The sequence below is a fragment of the Python bivittatus genome, unplaced genomic scaffold, assembly GCF_059951505.1.
Source record: "Python bivittatus isolate LINGU-HERP-01145 unplaced genomic scaffold, Pbiv_v1 ctg000330_np1212, whole genome shotgun sequence".
Taxonomy (NCBI): Eukaryota; Metazoa; Chordata; class Lepidosauria; order Squamata; family Pythonidae; genus Python; species Python bivittatus.
This window is the reverse complement of record NW_028277058.1, coordinates 30346098-30368670: the sequence shown is the minus strand read 5'-3', so window position 1 is coordinate 30368670 and position 22573 is coordinate 30346098. Positions and strand designations below refer to the sequence as shown.

Sequence of the window (22573 nt, the reverse complement as noted above, 5' to 3'; positions counted from 1 at the left end):
CTCATGATTCCTGCTAGAGGAGCAGGTGGCAGTTGTGGCCAGGAGGTCCTTTGCCCAATTTTGTCTGGTATGCCAGTTATGCCCCTGGATCAGGAGGCTCTCTAGTCAGTCATTCATGGCCTGGTCATCTCTCGGCTAGACTGTTGCAATGGGCTGTACATGGGGCTACCCTTGAAGAGTATCCGGAAGCTACACCTTGTTCAAAATGCAGCTGCACGGACAATCTTGGGTGCCCCAAGGATGGCACATATAACACTTTTACTGCAGGAGCTGCATTGGGTGCCAGTTTGCTTCCGGGTCCAATTCAAGGTGTTGGTTATTACCTTTAAAGCCCTGCATGGCATGGGTCCAGGCTACCTGAAGGACCATTTCACCCCCATTACATCAACCCATCCCACCTGGTCAGGCAGAGAGGCCACACTGCAGACCTCATCAGCGAGAGGATGTCAGCTGGTGGCACCCAGGAGGAGAGCCTTCTCTGCCATTGCCCCTGGTCTCTGGAATATTCTCCTCCCCAGAGGTGTGGCGGGCCACTACCCTCCCCACTTTGGAGAAGGGATTAAAGACCTGGTAGTCCCAGATTGCTTGGGGCAATAAGAGTTTTAATCAATCCTGGGTGTGGCTGACGCCCTGATGATACTCTCTGACCTACTCACCAATTACCATCAATTCTTGGAATTTATTATTTATTTAAGACTACATTTATATTATATTTTTAATTAATTTCATCTCCTCTGTAAACTGCATAGAGTTGCTTTTCAATGAGATGGGCAGTGACAAATTTGATATATAAATAAATAAGCATACATACATATGTACGTAATATCATACATACATATTTTTATAGAAAGTATTGTCTCAGAGCTTTTTGAGCTCCAATACATCTGGAGACTCAGTGATGTGACCTATAGGAATAACACCAGTAGCTATTCAAGCATGTAAGTTTTTTAGGGTGTGCACATGGAAAAGATCTTACTCTGACTTGCATGGATGATTTGTTAACAGAAAATCAAGGTCACCAGGAAAAGTTTGCATTCAGATGGTTATTACCTCAGCCAAATGTTTGAAATCACTTGGGTTTAAGAGGCAGTTCTTTCAAGCACAACAAAAAAACAAAACAGGCTTCAGAGCTAATTTGGCTAGCTAGAGGTTATTTTTATGATGCTTATTTAATTTCCAATTAAATTAAATTGTCCTCTCTATGTGTTTTTCATCAGATACTTGGTTATGTACATATGTTGATTTATTTGCAGAGCCAGGTAACCTCTAGGTGGGTGGGTGGCTTTTTGGTCTTCTGATTGGGACAGTAGAATCCAGTCAGGTGGCTTGTGCTGCAGAATGCAGACCAGAGTGGTGCTCAGCCTTAGTCTGAAGCTCCACAGTAACAGGACAACCCTGAACTGAAGGCAGGTATGCCAAGGTACACAGTGCATGTTCGAGGGGAATGGCTCACTGTCCCTTGTCAAACTGGGACAAGCACTGTGAGATGGCTGGGAAAAGAAGCTCTGAGGCGTTACATCAAAAATAAGCCTGATAATGGAGGGTTTGCTTCAGTGGAAGAAATAACCTTCTATGTACGATGCTGCAAAGGACTTGGATTGCTGGACCAGGATGATGCCTTGGAGGATGTCCTAGAAGACAATGAGTTTGTGGAAGTTGGTAAGCAAATTTACATATTACAGGTCTGAAAATCTCTTGGGTTAATCAAGGTAACACTATCCTTACATTTCATGAATTAAGATGGTCAGAAAGGGAAAAGATGGCAGGAAACAATGTCTTAAGCTTGGGTCCAGAGACGCCAACATCAGGAACACGTTTACCTTTAAATGTGCAATATTTTAGTCACAGTTGTTTCCAAATATCCAAAAACATTTTTAGAAGGGATGTTGCAAACCATGCATTTTCCTTATTTATGGGCTGAAAGAAAAGATACTGATCCAAACATATTAGATCTAACTGCTGTTTTCAGTGTCATATTGATCATAGCACCCCAGATTTCAGCTGCAGTAGTGTCTCAACTGAACAGCGAACGTCTGTGGGCTGTTCATCCTTTATTACTCCTCCCTGTTTCCAGTCCATTATCAAGCTTTTGACAATAAGTTTCTGATACTGGGATTCGGTTTCTTGGCTTATGCTTTGCATCAGCCTTCTGTCATTATTGTTAACAAAATAAATTGGACTGCTATTCCCATGTTGCCCATTCTCAAGATACAGTATTTGTAGGGCACCAATATGGGAAAGGTATATGCAAATAATCAACATTTAGGTTTGCTATTCTGTCTGGTATTAAAAGGAGCATAAAGAGCTGGGTTTTCTTCCAGGTTCTGGGTTAGAGACGGGTGCCTGTGGATGGTTTGTTGGGGGCATCCCAGGATAATGGCTGAGGCACCAGATGGCTTGTTTCTGTTTTTTGTTTTTTTACCGTTTTGTGGTTTTATTGTTGTTGTGAGCTGCCCAGAGTTGCGGTCTAAGATGGGTGGCCATACACAGGTTTTAAATAAATAAGGGAAATAGGAAAAAGGGAAGCATAGAGAGACATGGGGAAATGGCATAATAAGGTTTAGACTGATTCAGCAAGATGAAAATGATGATGATGATGATGATGATGATGATGATGATGAAGAAGAAGAAGAAGAAGAAGAAGAAGAAGAAGAAGAAGAAGAAGAAGAAGAAGAAGAAGAAGAAGAAGAAGAAGAAGAAGAAGAAGAAGAAGAAGAAGAAGAATTACATTTATATGCCACCCAACACCCAGTGGATATCGTGTGCTTGATTCTGAATGTAGGGTATGCTTCTCAACAAAAAATCATAACCAAGGCATGACTGGTCTGGACATAGAAGTGAGAAAAATCTATGTATTCACAGGATTAATTTCCCTTTTCCCCAGTGATACAAGGAGATGTAATGTCCCCAGACTTCATTCCATCTCAACCAGAAGGTGTTCATTTGTATCCTTTAAAAAAAAACAACCCTCAGATTTATCCTTTTTGAAGATTCCTAGATTGAAAAGATTTAGTTTAGTGGATAATTGTACTCTCTCTTGCTCATGACAGTGGCCTAAAAAGAGTTTAAATAAACAAAAGTAAAATAAATGCTCCAAAACAATCCTAAATGTAAGCCACCAGCTTGCCATGTTTGTTTTCCTTAACAAACAATTTCAGATACAGTAAATATCGAGAGCCGGAACAGGTATGGAGGAAGGATGATTTAGGAAGAATTAGCACAGCCTTCAGCAATTTCATGTCTGTGTGATGAGATCAAATTAACAGCATCCCAAACCAGAATGGCCATTGCCATATTGGGAACTGAAATTAATGTATGCTCCAGGATGGGGCAAGTTGAATACAAATCCAAATTTGCTTGTTTCCTGTTGTCTCCCAATCCTTGTTTTTTTCTTTTCTTACATTATTATTTAGATCATACATTTGCAGGCTGTCTTGTTTTCTTAATTTTCCAACAGTAAGTAAAAAACCTTGGTGTTTTAGTAATAAACCACAACGGAATGACATCCCTATGTGTGCATATCTAGGTTTTGGTCTACTAAACATAGTGGAATTTACTTCTGAGTAAACAGAAGATGCTGAACTCCTATTAATCTCAAGTCTAGTAAATTGGTTGCTGTTCAAATGCTGGAACTAAGCATTGTACTCTAAGAGTTTATTTGTTCGTTTCTTGTTAGATTTATATCCTGCCTTTTGTTCAGGAGCTTAGCAATGTGTTTTTTTTTAATTACACAAAAATAGTTTTAATTATTAGTACAATGGCTCAATTTAAGATTATTTTTATTGTTTTCTTATAAATTACTTTGGGTTACTCCAGAAGGAAGAGCAATATAAAAATGAAATAAATAAGTAAAAATGAAAGAGAAACGATGATGGTCCCACTTTAATGCCTTTGATTGTGTACAAGCATCAGCAATATCTCCACAGATTGGAGTGGGTTGCCATTATTGATGTCATGTCATTCACTCTAATACAATTCTTTTGTTCAGTATCTTTATTTAGATGGGAACAGTTTGACAACAGAAGATTTGGTCAATTTAGGAAAGGGGCTGTATAAAATCAAGGTAAATATCTGGAGAGATTTTGACTCCCCCCCCCCCTTTAGCTATAATTAAAACAAAAAATAAGTAAGGTAAATTTTTTCCCCAGCTTACTCCTGAAGCTGAAATTAGGGTCAGAAAATCCAGAGATGTTATTGAAAGTATTATAAATGAACAAACAGGTAACCATTACTTTCATTTTATAAAATGGTCTTATGGGGAGCACAGACCAATATTTCTCCTCTTCCACTTCTTATTTTATATTCCTAGAACTTAACCACAAAACAAAATCCCATTTGCCAACCTTGTTCTGAAACAAACAAAATGCACATATTACAAGCCATAATCATGGCAATACGGCAACAAACATAGAACTGAGCTTGCATCTGCTGCCTTAATGCTAGCCACATTTAGTTGGGAATAAACAACATTTTCTGTAGAAAAAAGGAAACCATATTCTTAATATAAAAATAAGTATTAACACCCATCAGCTATGTGGCAGCCATTGGGACAGAATGAGTGGTAGAGAGTGGGAAAGGAGCTACTGTGGCCACCAACACGATAACCCAGTGGTATGAAGAAGGTAGCATGAAGGCAGAGTTTCACCAGTGACATCATCATCTTTGATGTACAATTAAATTCCTTCTGCTGTGCCATATGATACAGTACTGTAGCCAAAGGGAGGTGACTGCAGCAGGTAAATGTGCACATGCCCAGACAGACCTCCCTGATTATAAAGTATTTTTGAAAGGGAGGAAGGAAGGAAGGAAGGAAGGAAGGAAGGAAGGAAGGAAGGAAGGAAGGAAGGAAGGAAGGAAGGAAGGAAGGAAGGATACTGCAATGAACAATACTGATTGTAGTGGCCCCAGCACACCCACCTTCTGCTTCTTTATTGCTGCCACCATCACTTACCATTTTCTAAGTGATATTTTGGGAGACCCTGGATTACAGAGCCCAATCCTACCTGAGCAATGATTGCAGTGAACTTGGCAGTGTAAGTCCTTTTTCTTTCAACAAAAAAGTAAAATATCTGTTTCTTTCAGTTGTCTATGGAATCACAACAGGCTTTGGGAAGTTTGCACGAACTGTTATTCCAAACAGTAAGCTACAGTATGTCTCTTATATTTCTTTTTAAAGTCTATGAAAGAAAACTATAAAAAAGAAAGCCAATTTCTAGATGATCATCTTGAGTCAAAATAACTTTCAGTTTAGTGAAAGAATGTCCTTAGTTTCAATACATAGGTTTTAACTTTTTAATTTTTTTGCATTAAATTTAATTTCAGAATATCGTTTGAACTGACTATTTTCTGCTTTTTTCTCTCTGAGGGAGCTTCAGGTGAACTTAGTCCGGTCACATTCTGCAGGTAATTAAGAGTTCCTTTCCAACTATTCCACAGCAATTTTTACAATCATTTTCATCCTGGTAATCTTGAGGTGATCATTTTCATTTCAGGGGTTGGGAAGCCTTTGATTCCAGAGAGATGCCGTATGCTCTTAGCTCTAAGGATAAATGTCCTAGCCAAAGGATACAGTGGACTTTCATTAGGAACTCTTCAACAAGTCATTGAAGTATTTAATGGTAACGTGATACATGTTTTCCTGAATTGTTTCAGGCTTCCGTATTTCAGTGCAATTATTATCCTTTTGAGGAAAGGAAAGCTCCTGCTAATGGGCTAAGAACCTCCTACAAAAAAGGGAGCACAAACTTTCTCCCTTCTCTACGCCTTTAAAGTAGTAGATTCCACTTTGAATAAAATGATAGAATGTTAGAGTTGAAGTGGACCATGCTTGCCAATATCAATTTTATTTATATCCTTTTTTTTATGTAATTCTCCAGCACAGTGGTAGCCACACCTTGAAGTAGAGCAGTGTTTCTCAACTGTGGCAGCTTGAAGATGTGTGGACTTCAACTCCCAGAATTCTGGGAGTTGAAGTCCACACATCTTCAAGCTGCCAAGGTTGAGAAACACTGAATTAGAGAATGCACGGAGCCCCAGGTTGAACTATTGGGTTCTTGATGCTCTCTGAGCTTGGTTGTTTTCTAGCAGATGTTTCATTTCCCAGCCAGGTAACCTCATCATCAAGGTGAGGAGACAGAATGCATGTATCTCAAACAAAGAGAAGCCTTAACCAAAGTGATTTTCCTCCATAGCTTCCTGCCTGCCCTACATTCCGGAGCAGGGGACTGTTGGGGCCAGTGGTGACTTAGCCCCTCTTTCCCATCTTGCCCTGGGACTCATTGGCGAAGGAAAGATGTGGTCCCCAAAAAGTGGATGGGCTGATGCAAAATATGTAAGAGAGATATTCTCTAATGTAAATGGAACATGTGCTGATACGAAATGAATTAGGGAGGGTACGTTGAAAGGGAAGAAGGGTTTAAAAAAAAAAAAAACTTTTGCCGTAATGTCTTAAAATGTAAAAAGTTTGATATCCTGATTCTATACTGTACATGTATTTTAAAAAACAAAGCCAAGTCTGTTGCTTCTAAGGAAAAATCCAAAGGATGGGTTTGGGAAATACCTTTATTACAGCAACAACAAATCATATGTAAGATTTCATGATTTCCCGGTCTCACCATCAAGCAAGACACTACAAAAAGCAGGTTGGAGGTAAAAGGACACAGGATGGTACTGAACTCTGCGGGGTTGTTTTAAATAGGAGTTCCTACATTTTCCATTGCACCCATGACTGCCTGTAGGATAGCCATGAAGAAGAATCAGTTTTGACCCTTAGTTTTTAAGAAAGCTTTTCTCAGCCTGGACTTTCCACCTTGTGTGTTGGACTTTAATTAACCACTAGTCTGTGGGAAGGTTGTTTCTAGGACAGAAAATCCAGCAAGCACTTGAACTTGTCTCCATCCATTATTTTCCCCTTTACCCAATACAATGTAACTAAACAAACCTATGTCTTGCTAATAAAGAAGAGACATAATAAACACTTATTCATCTGATACAATAAACACCTGTTTGTAATGGAAACATTTTTGCTTTATGACCGAACACCTTAAGGTGCCAAGCAAACCGCCTAGAAAAACAAATTAGCATAATTTCTTAATATAATATACTCTTATATCTACATACTTTCGTATCTACATAATTTTAGTGTACCTTCAAGTCAGTTTTGACTCCTAGCAAGTCTGCGCAGTTTTCTTAGCAATATTTTTCAGAGGCAGTTTGAGAGCCAATGACTGGCTAAAATCATCCAGCTGGCTTCATGCCTAAGGCAGGCCTAGAACTCAGTCTTCTGGTTTTTAGCCTTTGCCTTTAATCACTACATCAAACTGGCTCTCATCTACATATATTCTAACATAATATATTTGTAGTGTTTATAGTATCATAAGACTTTTTTCCCCTTGATTTTCTTTGTAACATCTTTTAAGAAATTATCGTAACTACAGAAAATGCCACTTCAGTTCCAAATGTCTAGAAAAACTTGTTGTTTTATAGTTTTGTTTTGTTTTTTGTCTGCGCTCAGTCATTACTGACCCTGCAGTGACTGACGGTAGAATTTTTAAAATCCTATCTAGGGAGGATCTTTATATACTGTAGTTCAAGATCTGTTCATGGTGTATTTTCAAAAAACCTGAGTGTTCTGTACTATTTATAGCACATAATCTAACCGGATATACAGCCTGTATAGAGTGAGACTGTAAGAGACCCTGGGCTGCATAAACCAGTCCTGTTCTCCCAAATCACTAACTTGCCTGTGCTGAGTAGCATCTCTAAGGGGCTTCTACTCCAGCTTGCTTGAAGGTGAATAGAAGTCTCTGTGTAACTGCAAACACTGATACTTCAGACTTCCTGGTCATGGGAAAGTTTATACTTGTGTTGAAGCAAACACACGTAGAAACCACCTACTGCCTGAGGAGAAGCAGTTCACAAAGTTAGGGCAGTTTGAAGAAGGACATTGGAGCTGGTGTGTGCAGCCTCACATCTCTTACAATACAGCCAGTTAAATGGTGACAGCCAGTTTAAAAAAAATTTCCATAAAATGGAATACAGAAGAACCTGGAAATTCAAGACAACAGCTTACATTAAAACTAAAAATTGAATGGAAAGTTAGGGCCACTTCCTCATTTTTGTTCTAGCATGCACAGTGGCTAGATATTTCAAAATATTGGGGGCAGAATGCTGAGAACATCAATTTATTTAAAAAGCTTTTCTCACTTAATAAGCATTCTTGATACTGCTTTACAGGTGCTGGAAGCTCATGGACTCAGACCAATTACCTTGAAGCCAAAGGAGGTAATAAAATGCATCTTTGTTTCCTAATATCACTGTCTCAATAAGCAGATAATTTATTACACAGTATAGGTACATAATGCAGCACTGAATTATTTTAGTGAATCCTCAAGGTGGATGTGGATGTGTGGATGTGTGTATACATATACATACATACATAATTTCTATTGAAACTTTTAAATAAGAAGATAAAAACTAACACAAGCTAATATAAAGTAGGCAAGAGAAAGAAAAAGAAAGAAATCAAAGAAAAATCAAAGTGCAAGAAAAGAAGTTGAAGAAAAATAGCAAAGAAAGAAAAAAGATATAGATTCAAATACATACTTTGTTACAGAGGATTTTACAGATTAATATTCAATTGAAGCCAGAACTTTTCCTTTTAGGACTAATGGATAGTTAGAAAAAAAACATGGAAGATTATTTCAATATATGGTTACGGCGGCAAGATTACTATATGCACAGAAATGGAAAGATTCGACATTACCCACTATGGAGGAATGGTTGGTGAAGTTGACAATTTTGCTGAAATGGATAAATTGACTTCTTTGATTAGAGCAAAGGCATTATCTACATTTATTGATGACTGGAAACTTCTTATGGACTTTTTGCATAGAAATGAAAAAAAATGAACTTGGGATTTATGGTTTTGATGATTAGATAGGATAGATTATAGAAAGAAGAGTAATATGATGTAATTTTAGAGAGAGAGGTTAAAATATATTTGTACTCATAACTGCTATGAAGAATATCAAAAGTCACTTCTTTATATCTTTTTTCTTTCTTTGCTATTTTTCTTCACCTTTTTTTCTTTTAGTGAATCCATGAGATCTGATATATTCTGGAAAAGGTAAAGTTGACCTTGGACATAGGGAAACAGTTTCATTCTCCCACTTCCCTCTTTTTTAGGACTGTGCAATCTTTTCCACAAATCCTCCACTAATCATCCAAGGTCAACTCTAGTTTCCTTTACATATTTTTATTGAGCTATGGCTAGAATGCTAGTCAGTACACAGTATAGGATTAACTGATCTCTGCTAGTGAAAGTCTTCCTTACCTAGTTGAATGGAATACACTTGAGTGTTTTTGATTTTATTACATTAATTGCTTCCCTGAGTATGTACTTACAGAAAACAGGTCTTAAATTAACTATGTGGTGAAAGACTCGAGATTCAGATTGAAACTTCATGCATTCATGGAGTTTTCTAAATGACAGAATTGCTAGGAGGGTAAAGTGTGAAGAACTTTGCACACCATGAGATATGGCTGTCAGAAAAGCAATTTCATGTTGAACAAAAGTTGGAGGAAAAGAATTAAGCAGTTTCTTTTCTCACCCAAGCTGTTTCCTGAGGCTGCTTTGGGCTAAAGCACAAGGGGAAACATCTTGTGTAGTTTGAGCCAGGAAAATATAGGAAGGACATACACAAGTATTTAAACAGAAAGACTCGCTAAATATAACCCTTGCTGTTTCTTTGTAGGGTCTGGCTCTTATCAATGGAACACAAATGATAACCTCTCTAGGATGTGAAGCAGTTGAAAGGGCCAGTGCAATTGCTAGACAAGCTGATATTGTGGCTGCCCTCACACTGGAAGTTCTCAAGGGCACAACAAGAGCCTTTGATACGGGTTGGTATTTTTAAAGCATGGTATAGACCATCTTTTGTGTGCACACTCTCTTTTTCTCTTAATTTGCTTATTCATTATTTTCCACATGTTGTTTATTCAGAGACATATTCCAGAAAACTCTTCAACAATTCTAAAACATACTTCTGGTCACACCTACAAGTCACCTGAGCTTGCCACCAAGATAATGGGTGACAGTATTACAGATTTTATACAACTTAACCTGTGGTATAACAGTGTTAGCTTAAGGAGAAAAATCCTATTTTTATTTTGGTACACTTAGTGATAGCTTAAGGTAATTTCACTCATAGGCTGGGACAAGATGAAGACACTGTCAAGCAATTAAGTAGGACAGAGGTTGTCAGAGCAGATATCTTTGGTGTGTACAACTTGAAGTCCCAAATCAAATATGACTCTCCCAATCTTGGATGCAGTCCCAAAAGTCCTTCAGAAATTGCCATTAATATTTAATTGGATTAATGTAATTGGAGAAGATAATAAATTCATGTGCTTGCATCCCTGTGACATATATTTCAACAATACTAATTTTAGCTGTGGGCAGCCAAAACAGCATCATCATATAGAAGAAGGAAGCATCAGCAACTTTGAAAGAAACCCAAGCTTTGCAGAAGTATGAAAATATTTAGGAAAATACTTCCTAAATACTGACCAAACAACTCAACTAGAATAGATTATGTTCAGTGGGCACAGATGTTAGCTGATTGTGGTGGGAGGAGAGTGAAAGTAAAATGGAACTAAATAATCATTTTTTAAAAAAAGGAATGGTATTTGGACCCCAAACAGAAACACTCCATAAATTACACCATTTTATTATGGGTCCCATTTGTCCAAAGAAATAGGAGTATGCTGAATCTTTTGTACTACATTGCTAGATTTTAATGGATTACAATTTTAAATTATTTTTTTCCTGCTCTGTTTTTCCCATAAGTGCAGTCTTAAGCTTATACAGAACTAAACAAGAAGGCACTATTTTCAAAAGTGAAGGGAAACTGATACCTCTTTGTCCTTACCTTAAAATAGATATTCATGCACTGCGACCACATCGTGGGCAGATCGAGGTAGCTTTTCGATTCAGGTCTCTTTTAGATTCTGATCATCATCCTTCTGAAATAGCAGGTGAGTCGCCATTGGCAGTAGATATATACTTCATTTATCCAGGTGGATATGATTTTTTTCCTGAGAATAATACTTCTGCTTATTTTAAGGACTCAGGACTCTGAGTCATGACTATTATTTGTTGCTAAAAAAAAATCACACATATAGAATATTTAGAATACATTAAACATGTTACAGTATAAATTTAGTCTGAGTGTAGAACAAATCTGTAAGCACAGATATGCAAATTTCATTGTGAAAGTGTAAAATATTATCGGTACTAAAATTCAGTATGCTTACAGTGTTGCTATGTGAACCCATCATAATAGAAGTGAAAAGGATTGCCACATAACCCATTTTCAAAACATTTCAATGCAAATCCCATATTTTAATTCAGCATTGTGGAGGTTCAGTCAAAATATGAATGTCGTTTGCTTTGTTTGTTTTACAGAATCGCACAGGTTTTGTGATAGAGTACAAGATGCATATACATTGCGTTGTTGCCCTCAGGTAAAGCTTCAGAAATTCCTTAAGATATATGTGGTCACGATCTTAATATACTTTCTAAGTTAACAGACGTTAGTTTTGCAAGCAAGTGCAATTCACAAGTAAAACTGCTGACATGAACAAAAAATGTTAATTTCAACAGTCATACCTAAAAACTGCACTTCTTGGTAAGTTGCATCACCTGCGTGCATCTCAGTGGCAGCATCCAGTCAGCTTTGCCTGAAGTCAGAAGAATTAAGCAGAGTTAGACAGGCAAGCGCTTGGATTGGAAATCAGCCGGAAATCCCAGGTCTGCAGGCTATTTTCAGAAAATGACTTCCTAGATCAGTGTTGTCCAAACTTGGCCACTTTAAGATGAGTGGACTTCAACTTCCATGCTGGCTGGGGAATTCTGGGAGTTGAAGTCCACTCATCTTAAAGTGGCCAAGTTTGGACAACACTATCCTAGATGAAGAAGACAATGGTAAATCATGTCCAAATTGTTCCCAGGAAAATTTCACTCAATCTTTACTTGAAAGAGACTTTAGCATATATGCCACTACATGTTCATAGTTTCAGTAGGTGACAACACCTACCCAGTCTTGTCTGAACTTCAAAGCTAATCCTGATTGGACCTAAGATAGGTTCTACCCTGAATATCAGGGCTTTAAGACTTGCAAAAAAACATCCTGGGAGAAGATAGTAAGGAACCACTTCCTATTGTTACCAACAAATTTTTTATGGACGTCTCCATGAAGTCACCAGGAGCTGAGGATGACTTCAGAGAGACTTTACTGTGTGCAAAAATGTTTTCCAATCAGGGATTATATTTGTCACAGAAGGCACTAGAATTTATATAGAATTATCATTTCAAAGAATAATAATTCAACAATTAGTTGAACAATTAAAGAGAATAAGTTGACAATAGTGAAAAATTGTCACTCCTGAATAGATTTTTTTCTATTCCTAGTGTTTTCCTACAGATGAAGGGTCCACTTTTTCGGATCAACCAAATGTTGATCTGTTGGCTGCAACAGGAATTTACCAAACAGCTGTCACCTGAGCCTGGCATCGTTGGCTGAGAGAGTGTGATTGGCCCAAAGTCACCCAGCCGGCTTTCATGCCTAAGGCGGGACTAGAACTCACAGTCTCCTGCTTTCTAGCCTGGTGCCTTAACTACTAGACCAAACTGGTTCTCAACTCCTGAATAGATTACTTGCAACAAATTAAATAGTGCTGCATGCACTATAGATATAGCTAAACCTATTAAACATATGTAGCATGTTGCATAGGAAACTTTATGTAGGAGTATTTTGCAGTCTCTGTGTATTCTGAGTGAACACAATATCTACCTTTCATTAACTCCATATGTTGTCCATATTTGTGGTCCAACCAAACAACAATCTGACATAAATCCTGTAAGACTTGTGTGCAATCACAAAGTATGCCACAAATACAAGCTGTATGCCTTTTAATTTCTGCAAAATATCAGGCATTATTATGAAGATAGTGTTCCGTTTGATAAACCAAGATGGAGTTATAGTTCAAGTCTCTGAATTCTCAGCCAACATAACCAGAGGACTTCGGTTTAGAAAGGCTGTTATAAGAAAAAAGTCCCCTCTTTCCATCCTTGTTTATCAAACGTATAGTTCAACACATATGGAGGGTGGCAGGTTGGGAAGGTTAACGCTAAAAGGAATAATGGTTCACCAAAAAATGACTAACATTTTTCTTTTTCTTATAGGTTCATGGTGTTGTGAATGATACAATTGCTTTTGTAAAGAACATAATTACCACAGAGATCAATAGTGCAACAGACAATCCTGTATCCTTATTTCTTTTAATACTTATGCTGGTCAATAAAAATAAATTTATGTTTTGTCCCTTTAGGAGTTCTGTTACAATAAGTCCATTTGGGTTATGAGATAGATGATGATAGATATAGATAGATGATAGATAGGTATGGCCCATTATGTTATTCCCTTGCAAGTTAAGCAATGGTAGGCAAAGCATATAAAAAGATTAAGAAGCAAAAGAAATTGTAGAACAAAAAAGGTAAATCTAACTAAATCTGATTTATACCAAAACCATCCACTATACCTCTCCCTATTTCTATCTATGCAAACCAGTCTTTTTTCAACCTTATCCATACACTGATTTATACGTTGCCTTTTGTTCTTTGTACTTCTCACCTCTCCCTTTCTGAGGATTTTGTCAACTCTATCCAACCTTAGTTTTCTAAGTCTTCTCTATTTTTTCAACCCATTCATTCTTCCTTCATATCTTTATTTTGTGGTTTGATTCACATTTATCCTCTCTAAAGTATATGATCAAACTAGCCACCTAGAGTCACTTATACAGTGACCTGGGTAGCATATAAATTTGATCAATCAATCAATAAAATATCTCAATGTCCTTTTGTACTGGTTATTCTTTTTTGTACTGAGTCCACATTCTTTCATCACCCTTTCATTCTTGACTCTATCTCTGCTTGGTTTACTTGTACTTGTATGTACTTCTTAAGTACTCCATTCCCATTGCATTCAACTTATTTTTACATTTCATATACCCAACTTCATGTAACAAAGTGAGCAGAGTACACTCTTTTACACAACCAAACTTCTTTTGGCAAACATTTATTCCTCACAAGAAGCTACAGAGTCACAAGTCCACTGTCTTTCTACCAGCATTTCCACATCTGAAACATTTTCCATTCATTTTCTCATCTTTAATAAATATTTTCCAAAGTTTACAAATTCATCCATTTATTCTAGTTTTTCCCCCATGTAAGAATAGCTTGCAATTGTTCACTCTGTTTTCTCTTCCTAATCTTGGTCTTTTACATATTAAATTTTAATTCCATGCTCTTTCTTTCATACAATCTATCTAACATTCATTGCAAACCATTCTGTTTCTCAACAAACAGCATGGCATCATCTCAGACAGAGGTAAATGCACATTCACATCCCAATTAACATACCTCTAACATCACCATAAGCAGTCCTTATATGTTTATTCATAAATATATTAAACAATAAAGGGGACATCATGTACCCTTGTCTGACTCTCTGTTCAGAAATGAACCATTTGCTAAATATTCCTTTTATGCTCATTCATTTTTTACTTCTGTTATTAGATCCCTCTTACTATATTTGACAACAGACCTTCATATTTGTGCAAAAACTCAAAAATTCAAGCCTATTGACTTTATCATATATTTTATATACATCAAAATGGTTTAAGCTTATCTCTCAGTCAAGATCTACTTTAAAAATTATTTGCTAAGTCCCACCTGTATTATTTAATAAGTAAATTAATTAATACATAAAAATTATGGAGTTTAATCTGATCAACGTTATCCTTTTTAATACTTAATTTTTTTTCATAAAGATGGTTTTTGCTGACCGGAAGGAGACAATTTCTGGAGGTAATTTTCATGGTGAATACCCAGCCAAGGTAGGTGTCTAAAATTTTTTTCTCTAATATGTACTTACTAATATTGGAATTGGGTGTGGGGTGGGGGTGGGGGTGGGATGGATAAAAATCCTACGTCTAAAACTATTTAACTTGCAGGCTTTAGACTACCTTGCAATTGGTGTCCATGAACTTGCTGCAATTAGTGAACGGAGAATTGAACGACTCTGTAACCCATCACTCAGTGAATTGCCACCATTTTTAGTCACAGAAGGAGGTCTAAATTCTGGTTTCATGATTGCACATTGTACAGCAGCTGCTTTGGGTGAGTACTTAGGGTATTTGAGTGACTTGGGAAAATATGAACTTCTCACATAAAACTGAGAGTACTAATGACAGTGCATCCTGTCTGTCTTATGATAGTACTGCAGTGCATACAACTTTTCTGATGATTTCCCTCTTGTTCATAGCTCTTTGCATCTAGGGCTATCAACTATCTGATAGTCCTGTACACTGATAGCATGATTCTGTATATGCAATATCATCTTAGGGTAAATACTAGTGTGGCTTGTAGGCTTATTCCCAAATATATAAGCGTAACATTGCAGCACTGTATCTTCCACTCAGGGGACTGGCAGCTTGTGGCATAGGAAATATTGTGGATGTGGAAGGAAGAGTGGATTCCACTATATACAAACATATCCTACAAGCTAATATCCCACAATGGTTGGGCTATTTCAGCAAGACAACAGTCTGAAGCATATCTCCAAATCAACTATGACTGATAGGAAGGAAGGAAGGAAGGAAGGAAGGAAGGAAGGAAGGAAGGAAGGAAGGAAGGAAGGAAGGAAGGAAGGAAGGAAGGAGAAGCTTTTGGAATGGCCTGCACAACATCTAGACTGGAATATTATTGAAATGTGTTTGGAGAATTCAAACATGTAGTGCACATAAGGAGATCTAATACTATCTCTGAGCTAGAAGAGTTCTGAAAGGAAGAGTGGTAAAACATTCTTAAAGCAGAAATAGAAAGACTTTTAAGTAGCTACAGGTAACATTTGGAACCTGTTATTTCTGCAAAGGGAGTATAACAAAATATTGTAACTGGAACCATTTTCAAATTTCTATACCTGCCTTATTCTTATTTTCTTATTTTGAATCTGTAAACAATTACATATAAATAGTAAGTATGCATTCTGCATTCAGCTTGTATGCAGAAAGATGTCAAATTTAACTTTATATTAGGCAGAGATTATGTCAGCTTCTGTTCACTTCAGGATTCATTAAAACAAACAATTTGACCAGTGCCTAAAGTTCTGGATACAACACTATTATTACAAAGATTTTTCAGGGCTGACTGTTGTTTACGATGGGATGTTGTTTCCATTATTATTTGTTTTTGAGGCCACCATTTATTTCTTCTGAACTTTTTCAGTGTCAGAGAATAAAGCCTTGTGCCACCCCTCTTCTGTGGACTCTCTTTCAACCAGTGCTGCTACAGAGGACCACGTATCCATGGGAGGATGGGCTGCAAGAAAAGCACTTAAAGTCATTGAGCATGTGGAACAAGGTAAAGCTAGGTAGCAGTTTCCTAGGCAGACCCAGGGCATCACAGCAAGGCATCACCAGGTACCTTTGTGGGTTAGGCTCATATGAGGCTGAACAAAAGGAATCCAAGCAGGACCTCAGTGCAGGCAATGGCACCATAAGAGATAGGGACAGGTGAATCAGTGTAAATTTGATTGCTGTCACTGCTTGCTTTGCAGGGCAGAATTTTGTTTTTTAATCAGCTATCCACAAACTCATTGGTCTTTTTAAAGTCTACAGGGAATTTACTTCCTCTGAAAATGTGTAAGACCATCTGGACTCTTGGCCTTTTCTTTCTTTTCACAGTACTACTGGTATGTCTCATAGCTTCTAGCAGAACATAAGACCACTATTACCCATAATGTAGCCAAATTTTGCCTTGCTGCTACAAGAGTGAGACAGCAAATATTGTCCAATAAAATTGCATTTTGTTGACACCTTTAAATTTTCCTCCTTTCCTCTCCCTTTTCTTTTATTCTTTTTAACTCTTTAACTTCTTTTAATTGTTATTTTCTTATGATATATGTGGAACTTTATGTATATATGTGCATATGTACACACACTGGTCAAAGGCCGCAGTGTAGTTGACCTATCTACCACAGTCCCACATATTTACAGCAGGCTCTTCTCAGAGGCTGCTTCAGGAAATACTACAAAAGAGAATCAGTCCCTGAGGTAAGCCCACTGCTGCTGTGGCTGTGTGGAGTGTTTCTGCTACAAAGCTAAAGAAAAAGCAAAGATTTCTGATAACTTCATACATTTTCAACAGTGAGTCAGATTTGGGAGCATGAACACTAGTGAGACTTTGTTCTTGCTGGCATTCATTTTGCCATGGATCTGCTGGGAAGTAAAAACTAGCATTTGTTCCCAGCAAGATCTGTGGCTAAATTCTTTAACATCTCTAATGAGTTGGAGGAGAGATGAAGAGTTTGGCATCTAAGTGGTACAGCAAGACTTTTTAAAGTGCAGGCTATCATGAGGGATATAGTTAGGCTCCTTCAGGCACCTCAGTGCTTTGAAAGTGGCCCTAATGTATAGGGTTTAAGATTATGAAATGTATCAGACCAAAAGTAGATTTTTAGTTGTTGATCTTAGGTGGATTGTCATAGTGTGCTTCATTAGAGGCTAATATTAAGGTAGTTCAGGTTGACAAGGTTCGCCCCCCCCCCTTTTATTCTTCTGCAGGTATCTTATTTTGGGGGTTCTGTATTATGAATAGCTTGGTGTGGATGTATTCTTAATGGTATTGGATATTATTAAATAAATTTATGCTGGTCTATGAACGTAATAAAGATTTGATGTTGATGATTAAATTGCTTACTGCTATTATAGCTATGGTGCTTGCCCTGTGCACTCATTGTTTATAATTTTGCCTGTTTGCACAATGCATGCTAGTTTGTGGTCTTGAACTGGCCTAATCGATGTACTGTCCTAATTTGACTTTTTGCCCCTGAACTTACAGATCAACTTCTTGCATTTCTTGGCAAAGGGTAAAACATTTAGACAATTGCTTCAGAAGTTGACTCTCAGTCAAATCCTCAAAGTGCCAGCTGGATTGTGTGACTCCAACTGTTGAGTGTTACAGTATATCTTAACAGCTCTTTTCAGCTAACAAAGCAGTTTCCTATTGCTTTCATTCACTAGTGCTGGCTGTAGAACTTCTTGCAGCGTGCCAGGGCATTGAGTTTCTACGCCCCCTCAGGACTACAACCCCATTGGAGAAAGTCTATGAACTTGTGCGGTCCGTTGTCAGGTATATCAAACAACGATTCCCACAGACTGTAGCTTTGCAGAACATTGGCCAAATATTAACAAAACCATACTAACAGGGCTAAATTTACGATTTCAATTTGACTCTTTTCAGGCCTTGGATAAAAGATCGTTTTATGGCTCCAGACATCGAAGCAGCTCACCGGTTGCTTGTGGAACAGAAGGCAAGTTGTTGATACACACACATACATAACTGCATACCTAACAATTGCTCATAATTCTTTACAAGATTTAGCATACAATATTCTATGAAAAATATTTAAATGGTTGACAAAGAAATATTAAATGTTTAATGATGCTCTCCAGATGTGTTAGGACTATAACTCTCAGAATTCCCAGCCATTATAAGCAAGGTTGAATCAGGGTTGTAACAGCTACTGCAGGAAGATAATAGCATATTTATTTCAAATATATTTTCTTGCTCTCCAGTGTCAAAGGTTCCTAGTTCAGCTTATTAATGGTAAATGTTAGAAAACAAACAAAACAAAACCATAAATAATCGGCAGCCAATAATCAGCAGGCTGGTAAAAGCAAATATTCAAACCAAGTAAGGCAAAAATAAATCTATAAAATGTGGGCAGATAAGGAAGTCTTCCTTCACTTGATACCAAAAAGATAAAGTTGGTGGTAGGTAAAGATGTGGCATTTCAAAATAAAAAAGAAAAAATTGGGAGGAGTTTTTATCTTGCCCTTATGATGTGGGTATGCTATTCAAACTGGCTTCAATCAGTTAAATTAATAAAATAATAATAAAATAATAAATAAATAAATATCTTTGAGTCAGATTTGATTCCTGTAACTACATGGATCAATCCATGCAGGGTTTTTTTTATTATTATTATTATTTGCAACTTTTTGGGAAGTGGTTTACCACTGCCTTCTTCCTAGGGCAAGAGAAAGTGAGTGGCCCAAAGTCATCCAGTTGGCTTCTGTGCCTAAGGCAGGACTCAAACTCAGGTTTTGCACTCCTAATCCAGCACTTTAACCACTAGACTAGCTCCCAGTTAAAAGAATACTCTGTGTAAATATTCCACAGACAGGTATAGCTTACATGAATTGATAATTTATTTCTCACTGGTATGGTTTGTGTGCTTATCTGTGAATGGGTATATGCCTTCACAAAACCATTTAGAATCTTCTGGAGCGTACTGAATTGGTTGAGGGTGCCTGGTCCTCATGCAATATATACAGTATACCTATGACTAGGCATGGCTCTTTCTGAATCACCTCAGTCCCTAAGGCTGATACAGGACGCTCCAGGAGGAACTCTGAAGGTGGATTATACGTCCACCCACTGAAGTACAAAAAAAAGCAGCTCCTTTAGTGATATGGTCACCCCTATGACTTGGATACCTTATCAGGGATAAAAAAGACTTCCATAGTTAATTTGGAAACCTGGTCAGGTAAAAAAACAAGCACTTTTGAACTGTTTGAAAGGTAGGAATGGGATAAAAAAACAAAGCCCATTGCCCAGGAAGGAGAACAAAGTAACCCTATCACTTGTAGCTGAACATACAAACAACAGCCAAAGCTAAACTGAATGGCCAGCCCCAGAATTAATGTGTGAACTCATACACAATAAAGTGGAGAAAAGATAGTGATAAAGTACAACGTTAAAGTAGGTATCTTATAGAACAGGCATGAATGACTTATAATGCCCCATTGCTGATACTTTTAAAACTTATTTATTTATTTATTTATTTATTTATTTATTTATTTATTTATTAGATTTGTAATCAGATTATATCAAATACAGTGGAAAGAAGTGGGAAAAAAAAGACGAGATCTGATTAATGAATGACTTGCCATTGTTGGGGTGACTGCCAACACATTGGGAGGAGTCAGTGGGAGTGGTATCTACTCTGGCGTGCTGTGCCAGAGCAGGGCTCTCACTAAAGAATTTTGTAAGCCCGCAAAGGTTCCAACTGAGCTCTGCACAGGCACACAATCCATGTGTGTAAATCAAAGAAATCACAGGCAACAGTATTATTTTAAATATATATTTATGAAAAAGAGTTATGTTCTGGAAATCAGGACCTAGTCCATATAGAATATGCAGATGAAGCAAAAAGTGGCTCTATGTGAAGATTAGAAAGTCTGGATTCTGATATTATAAAAAGGAAATGCCTGAAGTCAATATACTATAGAAAGCAATAAGCAGAATAAAATAAAAGCAACCATACATATAGAATTTAAGACTACAACTATATAGTTAACTAGCAGTTGAACACTGTAAAGTTCAAAAAGCACTACGTTTTTTAAAATGCTGGGAGGTTTTTTTAAAAAAATTGGACCATAATAAAGGTGCCAGATGAAACTTTCTGGGAGGGAAATAATTCCACACATGGAAGAACATCACTGAAACGTCTTTTTCTACTTGCATCATTGTTTTACCTTTCTGTCATAGTAGAAATTACAACTCAGCAACAGTTTTTGGAGATCTCTAGGACCAAAGCCAAAGTGTACTGAGCCATTGTTATGTAGGTCTGAAGTTCAAAGGCTAGGCAGACATTGATCTCTGACCAGTTTTCATTTGAAAAGGTTGTATGGACATATCTAGAGGGCCTACTTTGGGTTGTTACCTATTCTTTATTTTTATTTGCAGTAGTTTCAACTTCAAGAGGCACTCTGGTGTAGTGGTTAAGACATCAGGCTAGAAATTGGGAGACTATGAGTTCTAGTTCCACCTTAGGTATGAAGCCAGGTGGCTGTCCTTGGTCCAGTCACTCTTTCTCAGCCCTAGGAAGCAGGTGATGGCAAACCACTTCCAAAATCTTGCCAAGAAAACTGCAGGGACTTGTCCGGGCAGTTGCTAGGAGTCGATACTGATTTGAAGGGACACATACGTACATACAGTTTCAGTTTCAGATAAAAAACTTCTTGTCCTCTAAATAATCTGGGCTTCAGATGCCATAAACCCTAGCTTGCATAGCCAGTAGCAAGACACCTGTAGTGAAAAACACCTGGAGGGCATCAGTTGCCTGTTCCTAATTTTAGTGTGTCTCCTGTTTATTAGTGATTTTGACATACATTCCAATATTTTGCTGAGTTTTAGAATCAGACTTTGCTTTTTCTTCTAACTCATATTTTTTAAATTTCCTTCATCTAGGTTTGGGAAGTAGCTGAACCATACATTGAGAAATACAGAAGGGAACACATTCCAGAATCCAGACCCATTTCCCCAACTGCATTTTCTCTAGCAGCCAGTAAAAGTGCTTCCTGTCACCACCATCACCACCACCACCACCGTGACTCTGAAGAACATGATGAACAGTGAAAACTAACAGAACTGAATCTCAATATTTCATATGCTGGATCATTTTATGTGTTCTAAAAATTTCCATAGTTTATGCCAAAGGTTTGAAAAAAATCATTTCTATAACCAGAAATACTAATAGAAAAGTTGTTGAAATAATTTTACTATTTCACAAGTTTAAAAAGATGAATATCTAGATTTAGTTTATTTGAAAATTAATGGGGGTGGGACTGGAATGCAAGCCTGTGCGTTAACCACATTTCATGACAAAGTTAATAAAATCAATGTCAGGCCAGAATTAAGCCAGTTAATATGAACAAACTGTTCCAATATATTAAAAGGAATATATCTAATCTTGCAGCTTTTACAGAGATTAATCCTTAAATCTTTTCAGAGATGGATTCCGAATTCATACTTTCACAAAATTAATCCACTACTAGAACTGTATATAATACACAGAAGCAGTGGAAGATACTATAGAAATATAGTAAAATACCATTTGGTAGCTATGCCAAGTTTGCAGGCTGTAAGCCACATCTCCAAAAATGCTGCAGAACTAACAGTACTTCTACATGTCTCCTTACTTCCAACCTGAGGATATATAGATTTGTTAAATAAACAAACAAACAAACAAACAAATAAATAAATAAATAGCTAAGTGTTCTTGAAGGACTTCTTTGCATGCCAGCCTTCCTCCCATCCCTAGCCCACAGCCGAGGCCACCTGGCTTTGGATTTTTCTGATCCAATGTGGAAGCACAGTTTTCCACCTTTTCCAACACAAGACTTGTTAATGTGCACAATGTATGACATTTCAGTGATGACTCTTATGATGCTGTGGAAGAGTTGGGATTTGCCCAGATCCTATTAGATGCTTCTGGCTGCATGCTCCTTCCTCTCCAGTCACAGTGAGATCCTCTCCATGGCTATTTTGTTTTGTGCTGTCGGACTGACATGACACTAGGAAAGGAATAGCAGTAGTAACATTGCTAGAGAAAGGAAATAACCAGGACTTAAGCACTTTATGTAGCACATTGGTAATACTACA

The 22573-nt window shown here is 37.4% G+C and overlaps 1 protein-coding gene across 1 annotated transcript; it reads left to right on the top strand.

Moving 5' to 3' along the window:
- The first annotated feature begins 1322 nt into the window (after positions 1-1322).
- Positions 1323-22184, top strand: HAL (histidine ammonia-lyase). The gene is made up of 20 exons (XM_007439475.4): positions 1323-1659; positions 2885-2945; positions 3159-3186; positions 3989-4063; positions 4149-4221; positions 5083-5149; positions 5366-5403; positions 5493-5618; positions 6192-6331; positions 8236-8283; positions 9756-9903; positions 10942-11037; positions 11468-11526; positions 13247-13327; positions 14893-14958; positions 15076-15241; positions 16349-16483; positions 18145-18253; positions 18365-18434; positions 21380-22184. The coding sequence occupies exons 1-20, from the start codon at positions 1413-1415 to the stop codon at positions 21545-21547; spliced, it is 2001 nt and encodes a 666-aa protein (XP_007439537.1). The 5' UTR covers positions 1323-1412; the 3' UTR covers positions 21548-22184.
- Positions 22185-22573: the final 389 nt, after the last annotated feature.

Bases quoted from the DNA above. Each gene is read 5' to 3' on its own strand.
- HAL (XM_007439475.4), top strand. From the start codon at position 1,413: ATGCCAAGGTACACAGTGCATGTTCGAGGGGAATGGCTCACTGTCCCT. The intron at 15,242-16,348 runs GTGAGTACTTAG...GAACTTTTTCAG, and splicing joins TTGTACAGCAGCTGCTTTGG to TGTCAGAGAATAAAGCCTTG. The intron at 18,435-21,379 runs GCAAGTTGTTGA...TCCTTCATCTAG, and splicing joins GGTTGCTTGTGGAACAGAAG to GTTTGGGAAGTAGCTGAACC.